At 39.2% G+C, this 19,501-nt stretch overlaps 1 protein-coding gene across 2 annotated transcripts in view; it reads right to left on the reverse strand.

Annotated features, from left to right (window-relative positions):
- The window catches only part of runx1 (RUNX family transcription factor 1), a 60,792-nt gene extending 41,750 nt beyond the window's left edge, over positions 1-19,042 (reverse strand). For both annotated transcript variants that reach the window (XM_051943536.1, XM_051943535.1), the window contains exon 1: positions 18,957-19,042. In XM_051943536.1, the coding sequence (XP_051799496.1) occupies positions 18,957-18,996 (40 nt within the window). In that variant the 5' untranslated portion in view covers positions 18,997-19,042. The remainder of the gene's footprint in view (positions 1-18,956) is intronic.
- Positions 19,043-19,501: the final 459 nt, after the last annotated feature.

A 19,501-nucleotide genomic window follows, 5' to 3' on the forward strand; every position in this document is an offset into this window, starting at 1 on the left:
AAATAGGTGATGAAAGTGAACATTAAAAAAAGACTAAAGTAAACAAGATAATGCTGTATTTATGGTCCGGGATCAGACTTGAAGTCATCTTCTGGGTGAAGGTCCATTGACTGATACTTCTTCATCCCATCAAGCCTTCAAATATGGACTTTTGTTTGTCTTTGAAGTGCTAAATTGCAAACACTCCACCATTAAATTGAGTTGTAATGACCTTTTGAGCCTTGTAGAGATGGAGGAGATGTGTATCTACCTATATGTAGGGGAATGATGTCTGCTGATAACCCCTACTGAATGGTATGATAACATCCTAATCTTGTATCTTTCCTGTGTTTTCTAACAACTGTAAATCCAGATGAGGATGTTACTTTCCAATGCCATTCCATGACTTTCTTTAGACAAAGTCTAAAAGTTGCATTTAAAAACAAAAACAAAAAAAAAAAAACCTACAACAGAATTAGGTAGCTGAAACAGATATTTAATGCAGAGGTAAGATATAAACTCCAGTTTCATCAAAGTCAGATGCACTACATGCCCATCCACCACCCCAACCTCCATACTCATAGTTTCTCCTACAACTAATAAAGACCACACACCTCCTAGTACTGGCACTAAATGTTGGTCCGAAATGGACAGAGCTCTAAGGAAAAGGACTGGATTGAACAGCTCTGCTCTTTTTCTATCATCTTATTTTCACATGATGAAATGCATCTTGGCTATACGAAACTGGAATATTCTGTATTGCTAAATGGATGGAGTTAAACTTTTTTTGAGTCATTATCCAACAAATTGAGGTCTATCATGGGCTACTGGAGGTTTTGCATCTAAAGGCTTTCTAAAATATCTACGGTGCTCAAAACAAGCCAAGTTAGGCTAATTTATCCAATGTACTGTCAAACCCAAATGCAACATTGCTTTAAAGGTGTTCCAAATGGCCAAACTTGAAGGTAGTGTTGCACTTGATGGAGTCTTTAACAGGTACCTCTAACTAACTAAGGTTGTCAAAACACTAACTGACTGAAAAACTCATTTTTCTTTGTGTTACTGCATCAGAGGATTACACCAGTGTTTCCTCCTGCCAGAGGACAGTTGGATTTGTCCACAGCGCCTGAGGTAACACATCCAGGAAGCATCCTGATCAGATGCTCAAACCACCTCAACTGACTGCTTCCTGCCTCAAGTCAAGAGCAGCATGTTGTGGCAGCAGGAAGTGCAGTTGCATCATATACACATCATGGATGTGTTGGTAGAAATGTAATGTTGTGTTAATCCATGCAAAGCTCAAGGGACAGTGATATCAGTTGGCTGGTCAACCATGCTGGTCCAGGCTGAAGTATCTCAACAGTTATTGAATGGACTGCTCTGAAACACTGGTATGGTGTTGAAGTCTAGCAACGCCCGCAATGTCTTGGTCTATTTATGTAAAACTGTGAAAGACGAAAAGGTGATGCCAGTAAGAGAGTGCATAGAGTGAAGGACTGTTTGATGGAGGCAGCTGGACACTCAGAGTAGCAGCAGTGGTGTGTGGATAGAGGGATGAATCCAGGCCCTAAGGGCAGGAAGACGAGGATGACAGGAGGATTGGGGAGGAGATCCCTGAGGAAGAAAGAGATCGAGTGGAGGCGGACAAAATGGAACCAGGACTGATGAATCTTTGGTGTTACTTAATTCATCATAGCGGTAGATATTGGCTATTAAAACCCACGTTCATATATCAGATGTGTCATTAGGCACAGTGTTTTCAGTGACTTTAGATGACACAGTAACCTGTGTTTTTCTATGCAGTAGAAAACACAGTTTTCTACTGTGTTTTCTACCTAGTTAAAACACAGTAACCTGTGTTTTAACACAATTTCTGTGTTACTCAGTAACACAGAAATCTCAATGCCTCATGATCAGATAAACAGTCCAAACCAGTGAAGGTCCACACCCTCCTCTAACTCTAAAAATATGTGTTTCATGTCTGTGTGACTCCATAAGCTCCTCCATTGCTACATTTGTACATGCAAACTACTGATCAAAGCCACTTTTACTAATTGTGCCCAAAGAGCCAAACAAATCCTTTAAATCACAAAACTAGAGGAAGTGAAAGAACCTGGGTACAGAAAACAAACCTTCTTCTTGACCTATCTAAAAGACACAGCAAAATCCATCAGCACTAATTTCGTAGAAAATGGGATTCTGTCAGCTTGGTATTTCTTGTTGGTAAGCTGTTTGCTAAAATATGATAGCTGGATGAGCTGACACTTGATATTGGTATTCATAGTACCCTTATCATTATCAATATTAGAGTATACTCAAGGGGGAATGTTTGGAGCTAGAAACCTGGATAACTGAATTGGCAAGTTAGCTTGTGAAGTCACACTTGTGTGCTATTGAAAAATGTATTTGCATTACGGCTGGGCAATATAGCTGAAAAGTCTGTGATTACAAAATGTTGTAATGCTTTTTAAGAAATGTAATATTTGATCATTTTTTAATTTATCTATATTTAGTAATGCCTAAAAGGAGGTTTTTATTTGAATTTATCCACTTTAGTCTATTTATGAACTTATATCAGTCGTAACTGTAATGGTACCACAACAATGAAAACACACAAAAAGGTATGTATACATAAATAGAAATGAAATAGGAAAGAGGAATCTCACTTTTATGAATAATAAATTTAACAAACTAGAGATGTACTGGGGGCAACTGGAGGAAAACTGCCACATTGGCCTTTAAATGCACCTAATGTCCATTCCATTATTGGTGCAGGACACCAAGAGTGTGCTAGTCGACTGCAAAGTCTTTCCAAAAAGATCAAACAGTCATCCTTGCTGGGTAGGAATAGTGTCATTCCTGCATGGATGCCACTGGGAGAGTGACAAAGGGGAAAATGGTCCCATTACCAAGTGATATGATGGACTGTTTATTGATAGCCAGATAAGGAGTGAGCTTGGGGTTTCTTTGTTCAACCAGACTGTTTGTTAGTTGTTTTAATGGTAGTTTGCATTTAACACATTCAAGTGAAGCTGTCAAACTTTCTCTGGAAGTGTTTCCTTATTGATATTGGTGAACTGCCTACAAATAGAGGAGGTTGAATAAAAAATTGATTTGGGATTTTGCAGCTCTAAATCCCTTAAAGGTCAGCACAGGCGAGACAGCTTACCATTGGTCATGGGGACAAACTGATGTGTCAAACTCCATCTAAAATTAACTCAAACTCAAGATTTACGCCACTCTGAGAGCAAATCCAATATTGAGTTGAATGAGTTGATTTGGCCATGAAAATTGATTAAGGGTTGAAGTTTTACTGATGTGACTGGAACTTGGTTTTGATGCGATAACTGGACTCGAGTTGAGGTACACAATACTACTTTTGGTGTAAATCTTACTTACAGATTGGTCAGTCAAGAGGACACTGTTCAATAATAACGCAAAGCTCCAATATACCAGACAGACACAAAAATCAATGGCTGTCTTCCACAGTCTAGATCATTTGTGACAGTTAGAGAAGGAGACTTCCAATCAACTAATTAGCCATTCACACCCCTCAGGCCTTGATTACTTTATGCTTTTTCTAGCATGCATGCGAGTGTGTGTGTGTGCACGTTTGCATGTTAAGTAACCCAGAAGATTCTGCAAAACTGGTCATCGCAGTGGAAGGAACCAGCAGAAGCAGCCAATTAGATGACTTTAACCCGACCACACGAGGACACATCAAGTCCCAAACGATCCAATAAATAAATCAGAAGGCCTAGTCGCCGGGCAGAATTCACACTACAGAATAGAGGGCCGCTAATGGGTATGGGGCCACAAAAACATAAAGACAACACTTTGCATTCACTTGTTAACCACAATGTGGGGACAAATGTGGATGGAGGAAAGGAAAGAGGGTGAGGAGGAGCGAGGAAAAGGGTGAGGCGACTCTTTGCATGACTTCTTCGTTAACCACAGGACTGAAGGGACCTCGCTGGGACACCCGTCCCTTCAGACTTCACAGACATGCACCCTGCCATCTTGCCCATTAAGGCTGAGGGGGTGCCAGTGCGGTTGGTGGAGAAGCGATTTGAGAAAAAAAAACACCCGGATGATCAGAGGCTCCATCGATCGTCAGATGGCTGTTCGCTGTTTGGCGGTTTCGCGAAACTTCAGAGGCGCTTAAAGTCAACGGGGAAGTGTAGCGAAGCAAAGAGGGCGACTGAAAATAGAGATGGGGTGACGACATTTTTTTATTTTCCGCAACTGCAGTGCCACTTTTTATGTCTTAAGCGGCAAATAATAACATCTCACCTTAAGAAATGATTATTGCTGCACTGGACAAAAAGCGACAAAAGGAAAAGAAGTTGATGGTTTATTGACTGAAGTGGCTGTACAGGAGGGTGAACTTGGATTGGGTGCAGTGTGGTGAGGTTCAGCTTTACCAAAAAGATGGGTCTGTGGGCTCGCTGGTGGTTCCCCTCAAACACAAACACACTTAGAGTCACTGAAACCTCCTCCGAATCGATTAAAAGCAGCAAAAACGGCAAATAAAAGGCTTATGGTTGCAAGAAGCACAATTTGCATGTCAGTGATTAATTTTTGAAGGCCAATATTAATATTTTTGTATTATTGCTGCCATAAAGTGTTATTCTGAGGATCCAGTAAAGTGGTGAAGCCCTGGGTTTTGCCTTGCAGGCTGTAGGCATTCAGCTTCACCTTGTTGGCTTTGGTTTGAAGGAGATTAAATCAAATTTCAATCACTTATAATCCTGGTTATAAAGACAACATTCTATTCAGATATATATTCACTGATGAGAACCCACCTAAAGATAGCATAACATCATATCAGTGAGGAGAAAATGGAAAAAATGGATGAGGAATATCCCTCTCCACTGCTCTTTAATGAAATCCATACCTTCCTCCTGAGAAATATCAGTATGTGTGAAACTATCGGTCAAATCTTAAATGTCACAAGTGCAGACACTATCCAGAACACCAAAAAAAAAGGCCGCTGATATTAAAACTCTGAAGCGATTGAGCAGGCGGGTGAAGCGAGAGAAGGCAGCAGAGAGGGAGGAGACAGAAGGAGAGATGAAAAAGAGGAGAGGAAATGAAGGGATCTTTATTGGAGCTCCATCTTCCTGCTCCAGCTGATGGAGTGGGACAGGAGGGGGGAGGCGCTGCAAAAAATTATGCTAAGAAGCAGGCAGAGAATGCACTGTAAAATGTGTTTCCTGTTACTGTATAGATCTACTGTGAACCTCTGGAACAGCTGGATTCTCCCAGAGTGACAGATTCTATAGTGTGGAGATCCACTAAAGGGCAGGATAACTACAAAACATAATGTCTGGAGACTGTAAAAGAATCAACTCAGTTAGGTTAATCTGTAATTTCTTGCCCAGCTGTTCTTTTTCAAAATCCCTCTCGTTATTAATTAAACCCAAAAAAATTCATCAATCTGTGTCTGATTCCCATGATAGCAATTAAAATGCAATGATGTTCACTGACGATGAAGCATAATATCAAGTAAATTTGTGTCTAATTACAATTACTGATGGTTCTTGTCAGATGTAGACTTCATATTTGTCTTGTTTTCAAGAACTTCTTCTTTAACATATGCAGTTTTAAATGCATTTGAGTTTCCTGATCATAAGTTTAATATCGTTACAAATAAATTTTCGGTTTAACCTCTTTCACTGATGAAAGTTTAACATAGCTGAAGAAGAAACAGAGGTAACGACAAAACACAATGAATTTCTGCTCTGTTTTTCAAATAGAAAACAATAGAGTAGCTCAATTTAGTTGCTATATCCTTAAAATCAACAATAATCCTAAAGTGACTGCCTGATGTGGGAATCTGTGATAAAACCACAAGCGGCGTGTCGACATTTCTTACAGCGGGAGGTGCAGAGATCAAACAGCAGAGCTCGGCTGTGTGATGTGTGGCCAGATTGCCACATGGGAGCCACTGTGTGTGTGTGTGTGTGTGTGTGTGTGTGTGTGTGTGTGTGTGTGTGTGTGTGTGTAGGTGTGTATACACTGCATGTTTGTGTGTGTAGGAAGGCAGAAAAATACCGACAGACAGATAGAAGAGGAATCCATAGAAGGCATTCTGGGCTTATTCCCAGGCCTCAAAATGAGAGATCACAGCTGGACAAATGACCCACACAGTCATGTGTCCAGGACTTCAGAGGACATGATACTGACATGGAGACTTATTCTAACCTTAACCACTATTTAACTAACCCTAACTAACCTAAACCTAAGCTAACTTTGGCTTAGAACAAGTCTTCACCTTTGAATGTAATCATAAAAGTAGCTTTTTGCGCATATAATGAAGACACGTCCCCATAAAATGAGGATTTTAAGAGATTTAGGTCCTCACAACATAGGTAATACCTGACTAACACACACAGAATGAATGTGTGTATGTGTTAAATAAAAGGAAACATCACAGTAACACTAATAGAAAGAATGAGAGAGATTTTATTGGATCCTTATGGGATCTTTTATTGATGTTCATCATCATTATCATGTGACTAAACATATATGGAGACTGTGAGTGTTTCCAAGGCGCTGAATCATAATGGTTGTAGCAGACAGCTCCATGGTGAGATCTGGGCATTAAACTTTACTGAGTGTAATAGCTGGACAGCAGGAGGTGACGCACACCTACACACACATGCACACACATCATATGGCAGTACAAAGGAAAAGCAGGGCTGTGAATTTTGTGATCTACTTTCCAACTGTTTTTCTTTCTGCAGCTATTAGCAGGAATGGAAACTTCTCTCTGTAAATAGTATAAAAATAGAAGGATTCCTTGCAGTTACACATAAACAGCTGATAACAGTTCTTAGGAACATTCACGGCCCCTTGGAGAAGATTCCTAGTAATTTTAGTGACACTTTCAAAGTCCTACTTGTCCACAAGATTCAACATGTAAATGGAAGATTGTTGTCAAATCTATTAAATGCATTCCTGTTCCCCAGAGGACAAATGCTCCTTTACAAGCTAAACTCTCGCATTGCTCTAATCTTTTTCATGATGCTCCTTTACTAGTTAAACTCTCGCATTCCTCCAGTCTTTACCATGATGCTCCATTACAAGTTAAACTTTTGCATTGCTCTAGTCTTCATCATGACACTCCTTTTCTAGCTAAATTCTCACAGTGGTCTCTGCTTGCCAACATGGAAGCGTTTGTTACTGCGTTAAGCAAAAACAGGGCTCCACTTGGTGGTACAACCAATTATGACGGTTAAACCACAGTACTGCAATACATGAAGTGTGTGTTATCTGGGAAAATGGCATCAGGTATTGATAGACAGAAAATAAAATATAAAATAATTAGATAAATAATTGGGATCAGATTGGAAGCAACACAAAGCAAAAATGAGTTTGAATCCAGCTCATGGCCCTTTGCTACAGGTCCTTCTCCCCACACTGTTTGCCAAAAAAGACAGAAAAAGGCAAAAAAAAAAAACTGAAAAAAACCCTCACTGGGACAAGGGCTGACTGTCTTTACTAGAAATGGAGTCCACAGACAAGCAAGCTAAATACGATGGAAGACTAGTTCTATGATCTTCTAATGGTGTTTTATCTCATTATTTTATAACTAAAACTGGAAGAAGACATCAAAAATGCTCCGCTCTAAAACTTGTTACAACAGGGGAAAAGTCATTTGTTTTACCACATCCTCTGCAGTACAAATACACACTAAAAGAAAAGCTATGTGCAGCCTCACACGTGTCATCAAGAAAACATCTGCTTTTTGCTGCCGTCATTTCCAGCAGTGGGATTTCTCCCTCTGTCAAAGCCTCAACAGAAGGAGCTGCCTGAAGACTGAAGTGCTGTCAAACCTTTCAGTCAGCTGATGGCAGGAGGATGAAAATGGGAAAGAGTGACTTTCCCGACTGACTGCGCTGCAGAGTGAACAGACAGTGACCGGTTGAGAAACAGCGAACCGAAGGGAGTGGAAGGAGGGGTTTCTGGTAAAACAACAGAACTAATTTCTCATAAGTCCTTCCTTCTCTCTTTCATCTATCCCTTTTTCCATCTTCCTCTCCGACTTCCCAACATCAGCAGCATGCTGGAAAACATTTCTGTCATGTGGAAGCAAGTGTTTGCTTGTGGATATCAAATAGCAGATTACAGTAGTTTAGCTCAGTACTTTGCGCACTTGACTTTGAAAGAAAATGTGGATTTAAGATATATGAAGGAGCGCATCAAGTAAAGCATGAACAGTAGTTTAGGCTACTATACTTACGTCCTACTGGACCTTACAATCTACCTCTAAAACCAACAGATCGGTGCTAACAGAGGAAAGAAGTCAGACGTCTAACCCTTAAACAGACCAGCAAATTTCCATGATCTTGACCTTAAAGCATGTGGTTCATTATCTAACCATAACTTAATCATGGCTTTTTGCATATGCATTTTCATTGTGACCATCCTTAAACTCCTGAGGACTTTTCTTGAAACAAAGGAGTGTACAGATTACATTCCATACAACCCTGCTCTCCAAAAATTGCATTTCTATACAAATGAACAGCATTCTCAATTACATTATGAGGCAAGCATATTTTCTGCTGGATTTCATTTCTTTATGACACTTTACAAACTAGTTTCTAATCAGCATATCTTTGCCACTGATTTTATGGATTCACAGTCAATCCCTATCAGTCAACCAATATTATATTTGACCCTACAAACTCAAAAAATGAATTAGATGCTTCAAATATGTTGTGAAAAAGTCGTAAACCAAACCAAAAAGTGAATGAAAACTCAACTGAAAACTTGGATGGATCAAAATCAAACCAAAGAATAATAATCCCACACATGAGCACGAACCCAAGTCTCCAAGGTTGAAGTCCAGGTACTGATTTATGCCTCCATCTTTTCCTACTACGTCTGCATGTCTGTACGTCTGTACCTGGTTCCAGCACCATTATCGAGTTTGCAAGTTTGGCGCCATCGACAACAACTCTGAGTCAGCCTACAGGGAAGAAACCCAACACCTGGCAGCGTGGCGCGCCAACAACAACTGGGCTTCAACACCAACAAGCTGAAAACTTCAGACTGGAGGCTTTTCGTGTTAGGTCACAGTTGCAACAACAAGCTTGTTTCAGAACCACATTATGTAAATAAGTATGCAGTTTAGTTGAACGTGAACCAGATTTAGTGAAGACAGGGTTAGTACCGTTCAAACAGGGGGAAAAACCCCTCTTTGTTCGCATTTTTGCCTTTCTTTGATGCAGTTCACATTATAGAAATGGAAAAAAATGGGGAGAGAGAGTGGGGACGCTGTGGTTATGGAAGATGTACCTTAGCTCTTTGTTTACCAGATGGTCCTTCAAGCTGTTTCACATGATCACACCTATAAAAAGTGATACATGTCTGAAGATGCAAAAAGTCCATTTTTTCTGCCCATCGCTGCTTAAAAACCAACCGTTGAATTTTTTTGCGGAATCTTGACTTTAAGACCTTTAAAAATGTGAAAAATGCTCTACTGAGCGTAATTTTGTCCTTTGGAGCTTTGCCCACACAGTAACAACTAACATCACCAGGATGGAATGTTTCTATAAATTTATGGAGACTTTCATGTGCAGCTGCTGGGACCAGAGTGAAATGGAGAAAAGTCGACATTCAGATAGAATAAATCCTATATTAGTCGAAAAATACGATAAGCACAATCATATGTATATTTTTTGTACTTAATCACTGGAAATAAGCAATACTGGATCAATAAAACATCTAATTTCTAACAAAATGTGCTTTGTGTGTCAATGCTCCACCACTACAAACACTTTAATCAATATTGCAATGGAAAATACGAATATGGAAAAAAATATGAGGATGTTTCCACTGAAAAATGCAGTTAAATTCTGTATTAAACATTTAAATAAACTCAACTTGTACTAAGTAGTCTGTAAAATTGGTTTAAGGGCCAAACATTGAAGGTGAAGGGCTGCTTATTTAGCTTCATTTCATAACAGTAATACTGTTCTCATTCTCTCACATGTACTACACTGCATTGCTGCTGAAATGTTCTGTTCAGCATCATCCTGGTTTTAATGTAATTTGTCAGAGAAGAGTTAAGTGTCACTTCTAATCCGGTGCAGACATGTACATGGACAGCTGCAAACACCCACAGAGGTGTAGATGTTGCTGTCGTACAACTTGTTTTACTCCACTGTAATGCACTTGGAAGACTTTGTTGCTTACATGTGCAATGTCAAAATGTTTAATGACAAAAGTTTGGTAAATTTCTATAAAAATATACCATAAGATCAAAACAGGGGGAAAGACTAAGCAAAACGTCAGTGCTTTACGTTTCTGACTTGCATCTTAAGTATTTGTACAAAACCCTCCTGAGACTCGACTCTTAGAAGACGTATCTGAAGAACAAACCTTGACACACAGGTGATCATTTTTCACCTCACTGGATTCGGTTTCAGCCTCAACCACCTGTTTTTGCAGGTTGCAGGCTTATTTAATGCACTCATCAGCAGATAGGATCGTACTTTAGTATTTCTGATGAAAACCGCACTGGTGTGCAGTTAAAGGCTTCATAGGTCTGAAAACCTGAAGGGACCTGAAGACAAACATGATGCAAAATACACCAGAGGACAATTAAACAACTAATATATTAAATTAAGTCATTTGGAAGCATTACTTGCTCATTTTCCCAGCATGCATTGCACTGTATTTACTATTTGCCTGCAGTGTGAATCATTTTATTTGGTCATACTAATTTTGTTCTAGTTTGTTTAATAGTGCTTGACTTTGTTACTTTCATTTTCCAGTTGTGAGGCGCCTCAGAATGTAAGCGTCACTTTAGCAACTGTCTTGATACATTTCCAATAAATTATTTTCAACTTTTAGTTCCATCTTTATTTCAAATATCTGTCCAATTCCAGATCCTCTAAAAAGTTGTCTAAGCATGCCATTTTTCCCTTTAATCGTGTCTGTTTTAGAGCTTCCCTTTTGAAAAGGGGTTATTTTTTTGTTTTGTTTTTGAGCTTTGACACCTTTAACTGTGCACAAGTGTGGTTTACCCCACAAATGCAAGGCCAGCAGCAAAAACTGGTGGTTAAGGATGAAAGTGACCACCTGCATTTCAGATTTTTCTCCCTCAGACGGTCTTTAGCGGGTGCAGTAAAGGTTTGAATCAAAGACTCTCTGCACCCGGCGGTTGCACCCGTGTGGTATGAACCTTAACCACCAGGCTGCTGGGTCACCGCTGAACAGACTTTTGATGTGACCCAAACCGTATCCTGGGTTCAGGTCTGGGTTACATGAACCAGGAGGAGGATCTGTGAATGAGATCCTGTCATATCAAACATCTCTCTCCTCCATCACCTCTCCATTTATCATCTATATACCCTCATCTTCTCTGCTCACTCTCTCTCGCTCCTCCCTCCCTCCTTCCTGTTACTCGACTGCTAAAATAACGATTTCCGTTCCTCTCCTTGCGCTGTTGTTTTTCTCCTTTTTTCTCCTCATGCTCTCTCTCTCTCACACACAGCTGAAAGCCATTCAGAGCACTCTTGTGGTTATTTATTGTAAAACTCTGTTCTGTTTGTGGCTTTGGTAAGCGTGTGAGTGTGTGTGTTTGGTTTACCAGCATGGCTAACCAACGTACTGTAAATGCAGAGTGGATGCCACAATTGTTCATCTATTTATATTTATGCATTATAATCCTATTGCGACACGTATCTGCTCTGAGTATGTCGTGTATCAACTTACATTCTGATGTATGAACACTTCCTAATACATTTATGTGAATGTCTGCTTGGTAAAAACAAACGCAAACATACATGAGCTTTCTGCAAGTTATCAGCGACAGTACTGTTGTGCTGTCAGTGTGTGAAGAAGTCTTTTCTAACGGTCGCTTTGTCACACACATCCTCCTTGTTCCCTTCTTCCGTTGCTGTCTGCACTGTCTGTTAACACACACACACACACACACACACACACACACACCACACACACACACACACACACACACACACACACACACACAGCATTTGGAGAATATACTGTAAAGCCAATGTAGAAGTGCCATAAACCTGCATTGTTTCAAACAGCCAGCAGGGGGCGACTCCTCTGGTTTCAAATCGAATGCAATTTTATAGAAGTCTATGAGAAAGTGGCACCACTTCTCACTTGATTTATTACTTTAGTAGATATTTTTTCTAATCAGTTTATGGCCTCAATCACTGGTTTCAACTCTCCTTAAATACAGCATGATGTCGATTGTAAATAATATGGTCCTATTTAGAGCAAATATCCATCCAACAGATAGTGAGCTGGTGAATTTCATTCAGGAGATAAGAAGGGAGGGAGAGCGCCCATATAGCTCAACGGGTTAAGCAGGCGACCCATGTACAGGGTTCGATTCCCGCTTGCGGCCCTTTGCTGCATGTCTTCCCCCCAACTCTTCTCGCCTCCTTTCCTGTCCATCTCTAACTGCACCTATCAATGAATCTGAAAAGGCAAAAAAAAAAAAAAGAAGGGAGGGAACCAAATCTGATGAGGGCTTTCAGTTGTGTTGTGGCCAAAGAAGCACAGTGTGTACATTAAAGCACTCAGTTAAGGCTGTTGATGCCAAATTCTTGCCCTCAGACACTTCAGGACATTACAGTAGAACTCTGCCTGGGGGATGAATTCTCAGTGCACCACCCAGCATATCTAGATGAAAACTATAAACATGCTCCAGATGCATTTTTATCATCAGCATCTACTAATGCTCTTTGTTCAATTTTGGAAACTTCAGGCTCCTCCTCTATCAAAATCATTGCTTCTTCTTTTAGCGGTAACAGAAGAGCACCTCTCATCACCAGTGATGATCCATAACATGAAGGTTGGATCATCAGCTAACACAGAACCTAATATTTCATTCGCCATCCATTCCTCAGACGAAGACGACGATGATGACGAAGAGTTTGAGCTCTGAGGAGAAATCACAAATGTGAACGAACCAGCGATTACAAAAATGCATGTTCCACACGTCCTGATGTCGAAAGCACAATGTCACACAGCATCCTGATTCATGATACTTACTGCTCACACATGTTGCACATAAACAGTCTCATCAAATGATGATCAACCCTCATATCTTCTGCAGGAATTTACAATATTGGTCATTACTGAAATATGTCATATAAAGCGCAGCACAACCACAGTCAGTGACATAAAAATCACTGACAGCAGGTAACAGTAATGCCAATCTGACGTTGGTACAGTTTCCTCAAATTAAAAAAGTGAAAATCTGGTAATACAATGCAAAACAATAGAGTACATGTAACCATGCATACATGTCGAGAACAACTGAAGACACAGAGATACTATATGCAACAATCTAACTTCACATCAGAAACTGTTTAATTAAATAACTGACAATTAAAGCTGCTATTGAGCCAATATTATTCAGGTATACATTTAAAATATTATTTGGTTAATTTTCATGTTTTGTTTCTTGTTTATGTTAATATTATCTTGGCAGCATGTGCTCATGATCAGCAAAAAAGGTGATTTTACATCGATCATTACCATGGTAACGCCTATCTATGTGCAGATATAGTGCAATTTTTTGATAATGTCACCAGTGAGATCTGCTGATTCTGAACAAAACATGATAAATGATAATCTACTGCTGCAACTGGAACTAAACAAATACAGAACTTATGAAGGAAAATCCAAAATCAGACATTATTAAGAGTAGAACTTGTAATAAATGTTATTCATACCTGCTCAGTATAAACACACTGTAGATCCAGCCACATCTAGTACAATAAACGAGTGAAACTTTGTTTGGGGCATAATAATTTGTCATGTTTGCACCAAGGAGAACAGAATTTCTTGTCTTTCACAGCATCTAACTTGTGTTAACTATTTGTTTTTAGCCACATTTTAAGTGAGACATGGAACAAAGACATTTTGATGAAATAAAAGATTTACAATTGAAATGCATGTCACAGCTGAGTAGGTCAATGAGCATCTGGGAGATGAAAATCCACTGATTCTGTCTGTTTTTACAGTTTCTTGATCTAACAAATGATGTCATTTTGGTATTAATACTTCCAAACCTGCCGGCAGGGTTTAAAATTTAATGAAAGTGACTTGGACACAAAAGTTTTAGTTAAATCCAGTAAAGTAACATTAAAATTTTGAGTATACTTAACCCAAAATCTACACAAGAGTCACATGACCGTTTGAATCGAGTCAAATGAAACTTTTTAATCACACAATGAAACCATTTATAGATGATTTTAGAGCACATGATGATACTACATGTAAAATAATGTATCACTTTAAAGGATTTTTGTAAGAGCTTATGTTAAAATGACTAAAATATTCTATGTTCCGCCTAACAAATGCAAATCTTACTATTGTTTTTCTTGCAACATGCAAAAAAAAGTTTTATTGAGTAAGAAATGCATCATTTCAGTTGGAAATTATATATTTATTTCTGCTCGGTGCACAGTGCATGTATGCAAGTGGCCAGTTACCACTGTTCCACTTTTTGCTTCTTATTTACTGGACTAAACTCAAGTGTGCTTTGACATTATGATAAGTTATGAATGTGGGAAAGCTCATATGTGAGAAAAGTGTCTGTGTGGATGTGGTTCCAGCATCACCTCCTGCAAAATCAGCCTGAAGCAGACCTGTTGGAGTTTCCTCTGTTAAGCTTTGCTGTCTCCTGATAACAGCCTCCCTTTCTGTCTCTGTGACACTCACACACTCACACACAGCAGGTGTAGCCTCCAGATAACCAGAATCAGCTCGGGGCAGCCGAGTGCAACGTGGCCGAGGAAGGCCGACAGTGTCGATGAGGGGGAAAGCGGCCGATGTGGCACGCAGCAGCGACGGCTTCAGACGTGACGACGGGCGTAAATTAAGGCAAAGAGTGACAAGAAAGCAAGAAAAACAGCCTTCAAAGCAGCTTGATATATGAACTGAGGACGGGAACAATGCAAATTCACCACTGGGATGATGGAAGTACAAGAAAAACAAGCCGGAGTGGCTTTCTAATGCAGAGATGAATGGAGGGGTCGAGGATGGAGGGATGGGAAAAAGGATGGAGAAAAGTGTGATGCAAGAGTAAAGAGATGGAGGAGGGGGAAAAGTTCTAAAAAATGAAAGTTTGCTCCCACAAAAGCATGAAATGAAATTATGAAGTAGATGTGAATAAATGCCGCCTTTACAGAACAGTGATGAATTTGAATCTCAATGAAAAGTTATTCATTTCATTCAATAAATGAGAAGATTTTGCTTCAGAAATAACTTGTGGGACTCATAACTCCGTCAAATGTGGCACACAGACATGAATAATGTGTTGATATCATTTAGCGTGATTCCCAGAGAATATCATTAATCTCTGACTTCCATTAATCTGCAAAAAAATCTAATAAAATTGAGGCTGCAGAAACTGAATCAGACTGGATTAAACTGAGCACAGGTGTTATTATTCCTTTGAAGCTTCCCGTATCTTCTTGTTCCAGGTCCTGATAACATTTTTAGAACGGTACAAAGAGTAGCAGGACTTCTAATAAAGAGGCAGCCTGCTACTACGACTATTAATAAAGTCAATGACTCACTGATAGAAGGCTGTTATTTACTCTTTAATTTACAGTTCTGATTAGTCTGAAGTAAAAATGTGAGAGAATGTTTCCATTGTCACTCACAGACACTAAATTTTCAAAATTGTCTTTAATGTCTCTTATTCATAGAGTTACTTATTACTACTTATTTGCCAGAATTCAAATTACTTTTAAATAGTCCTGTTTAGATTTTAACTCTCTCAACCTCGAAATCTTGTGGGTTTAAAAAGACATTTTATCCTTTGAAAAAGCATAAATTAAACAAATTATGAGTCTGTAATGTCAGAGTCAAAAAGCCTGACGACAGAAAAATTCTTTGGAAATTTCAACTTTCCGACAGTCCTTGAAATACTCATCTGCAACGTGATAATCAATTGGAAAAAAAACAGCTTTAAAACTGTTACATCTCATCAAAAATATTTTGTTCACCAACAATTAAGTGGTTTGCATTAAGTAAATTCTGCAAAATCATATAAAAAACATTATTTTTGATTCAAATGCAGCAGTGTCGCCACAGAGCAGACAGAGAAACTAATTAAAATTGAAATATCTATTTATGTAGAGTCATAACTGTGGGAGTAAATTAAAAAACACAAAAAGTGACTCATGAATCTTGACGATATACATTTTTTTTCCAGCTACAGGATATTACCTACTAGTGACAACATTTCTCTTGTTTTTGCTCATTTTTAAATGCAACGTAATGCAAATTTAACTGTACTTTATGACATATTCTGATACAACTTGTCATCAATGAACATATGTGAAACTTAATTGAGTTTCAGTTCATGAAAGCACCAATGATCGGCTGAAAACAGATTTTATGCTAATTTATTCATGGATATAAATAGATTTCTGTGTTTGTCTTAAGGTGCAGATAGTTAGTAACATTTCTAAAAGTCTAAAAACTCATATCAGTTGGAAAAGTTTGTTCAGCAGATTTGTAACAGTGCTGGTGACTGGAGGAGAGAGAAGTGATGACATAACCACTCTGCAACCACCAATATGGAAATCAATTGAAAATAAAACCACCGGGTTAACCACATGTGATTCCATCAGCATATACTGATCCTACATGCTGCGGTTTGATCCCCTGAATACGATGAACAAAATTTACAGTAACGAGCAAGAAGAACTTCTTTTTTTGTTTTGTTTTGAAGTGTAACTAATTCATTGGGTGACTTTACAGCAGGCCTGAGGTTTGGTCACAAAATCTGTTGTGGCAGCTGAGGTTCTCCTGCAGATCCCAGTGACTGACAGGAGACAAAAAACCCTGAAGCATCCTGGGTAAAACTGTGGATGATGCACGCACACGCAACACCACAAGCATGAAACCACAGATATAGGCGGGAACACGTGAAACTGATGTCTTTCAACATGAGAGAACCAAACAGTTTGCAGCAAGACAAAGCACGGCATTTCCAAGTTATACTTCAAAATGCACTGAATCCCTGGAGAATTATCCAAATACCAGCTTTAATTACTAACTATGATCAAAGGTGATCTCTTAAAATGGGGATTCAGGATGGAGAAATGGATTTAAACTGTTTAAAACTTTCATTATGACTTTCTGAACTTCACTGAGCTGCGATTACAGCTGTGATATTCAGCTGTAATCACAGTTTAATGGTGATTCATTCCATGAGGGAAAGACACATCAAGCAGATTAGAACTGAATTTAAGGAGTGTGAGCAGTGGTATATTCAGCTCCGATCACCAGAACATAAATATACAGCTCATCAACAGGAGAGTTTCCAGGTTTTGTTTAGTTTAACAAAACTACTGATCATTTAGCTACACGATTATTCTCACAGCGTGACATTTCTCTGGCAGCAACATGCACAAGATGCTTCTAACATCCTAAAAATGCTGTCGTCAAGCTGGTAGAAACAAAGCTGATCTGCTAATATTAGTAGAGCTGCATACACTCATTAATACACATGTATGCTGCACAATAATATACACTCCTGCAGTGAATGTACTCTTATAAACTGAATTCGAGCCAATTCATGCACACAACAGCATGCATGACGCCTCCTCTGATGCTATGAAACAGGCGATGAGTTTGTATAAATGAAGACAATGATGCCAGAAGTGAGAACGCACCCATGAAAAAACAAAAAGCTTTTTCTGTGCAAAGCAGCATGAGGCTCTGTACCAAGAGTGAACAGGAAACGGTGTTAACGTGCACACACACACTGTCACAAAGTGTTCTTGTGAATTTCCGCAGCAAAGACAGCCACTGCTTGAGACACGCAACACCAGGTATCTGGAACAGACAGATATCATTACACTATCTGGTGCTTCAAGCTCTATTGTTATCATGTGAATTCAACTTAACAGCTGAACAACCTCAGATTTTATCAGTAGCGCCTACATATGCGGTCACATTGCAACCCAAGTTAAATATGGTGTCTAATGTCATTGTAGTAAAACAAGTGTGATGATTATTGTAGAAAACTGCCCGTTTTTGATGCAAAGTGGCTTCATGTGAGGGGTTTTCCTTTAGCCATCTGGAAAACCAAAACTATGACATGAAAGGTGAGAAAAGAGTTCTACAATCAGTCATCTGATCAAATGTGAATATAAATAAGCTTCCAGTCCAGTTTTAAACCAACAAACCCACACAGGAGTCAACAAAAAGCAACAACTAGCTGCTCTTCTTCTAGTGCAGCTACTGTATGACAGAAACACAACATGCAAAGTTCATACAAATAACCCTCCTCTTCCTGACAACAACACGCACTGAACTTCTTTTAAAGTCACTCCCAACATTTCTTGCTCAACCTGTGGCCCATCCTGATGTTAAATTCCTGATTCTGATTTGCTCAAACTCTGCAAATATGAACTAAAACTTAACATCAGACACCAGGTTAGATTTTGCAGTAAGATGTAATGTATCACATGCTAGCATACAGCATGTAGCTTAAGTGAAATTACACTCACAAAAAAATATGGATCATTATTTTGAGTAAGACTTTGACGGGCAGTGCTGGGAAAATGAAGCAGTCATCTCCACAGCTGCTGGTTGATGCAGCAGGAAGGAATGCCTGCTACATTCCTCACTCTCCTCCCTCCGATCATCCTCCTTTAAAGCTGGGAGGCTGCAGCTTTCCGATATTCCTCTCATGTTAATAATACACCTGGATCTCCAACAACTACTGTACTAGCAAGAGACAACTTGTACTTCAGCTCAAAAAACACTGCTAAGGAGCACATTTACAGGCTTTTACTGTCAATTTGAGTGAAGTTAAAGGAAATCATTGTGACATTTTTGATACGATTTTGCTTGTCTAGAACTGGTCATCCAATAAGAAACATTCCCAAAAAACATATACACATCTTTCATCATAAAATCTCTTTCAAATACACAACAGAAAGGAAGCTTACCTCGTAAAAATGCCGACTCAAAGATGCTGTTGGATGCCATGGAAGGATTATTCCTTTAATTGCCCGTCCTCTCCACCTTGTTAACCTTCAAAAGAAAAAAAAAATCACACTCAGAGAAAGTCAAAAAGAGCTTCTCCAACAAGCTCAAACGTCAACATTCATGACCAATCTCCTAACCACAAACCACATCCATCTATGTGGGCGTGTATACGGGTGTCCATGTGAAGGAATGCATGTAGCCGATGACTGTCACCAGTGTTAATGAGCTGGGATCACTTAGAACACATCATCTAGAGGTTAGCAATTCATGAAACACATGTAAAACATAAGATCATCCTATCTACTGAGCTCTAGAAGTTTGGTTCCTGTGTGTTTTTGTCAAGAAGCTCCAGACTTCTGGACATGACAGTGTTTTATTTGTTTACTTCAGCGGCTACAGAGGACATTACACTTTGAAAAGTTACTTCTCTGATTAAAGGCAGCAGCCTGTTAAAAAAGCATGAAGTTTGCACCTTAGTTTCTTCCTTGCAGAGGTTATCTTGCCC

This window comes from Acanthochromis polyacanthus, chromosome 22 (assembly GCF_021347895.1).
Source record: "Acanthochromis polyacanthus isolate Apoly-LR-REF ecotype Palm Island chromosome 22, KAUST_Apoly_ChrSc, whole genome shotgun sequence".
NCBI lineage: Eukaryota > Metazoa > Chordata > Actinopteri > Pomacentridae > Acanthochromis > Acanthochromis polyacanthus.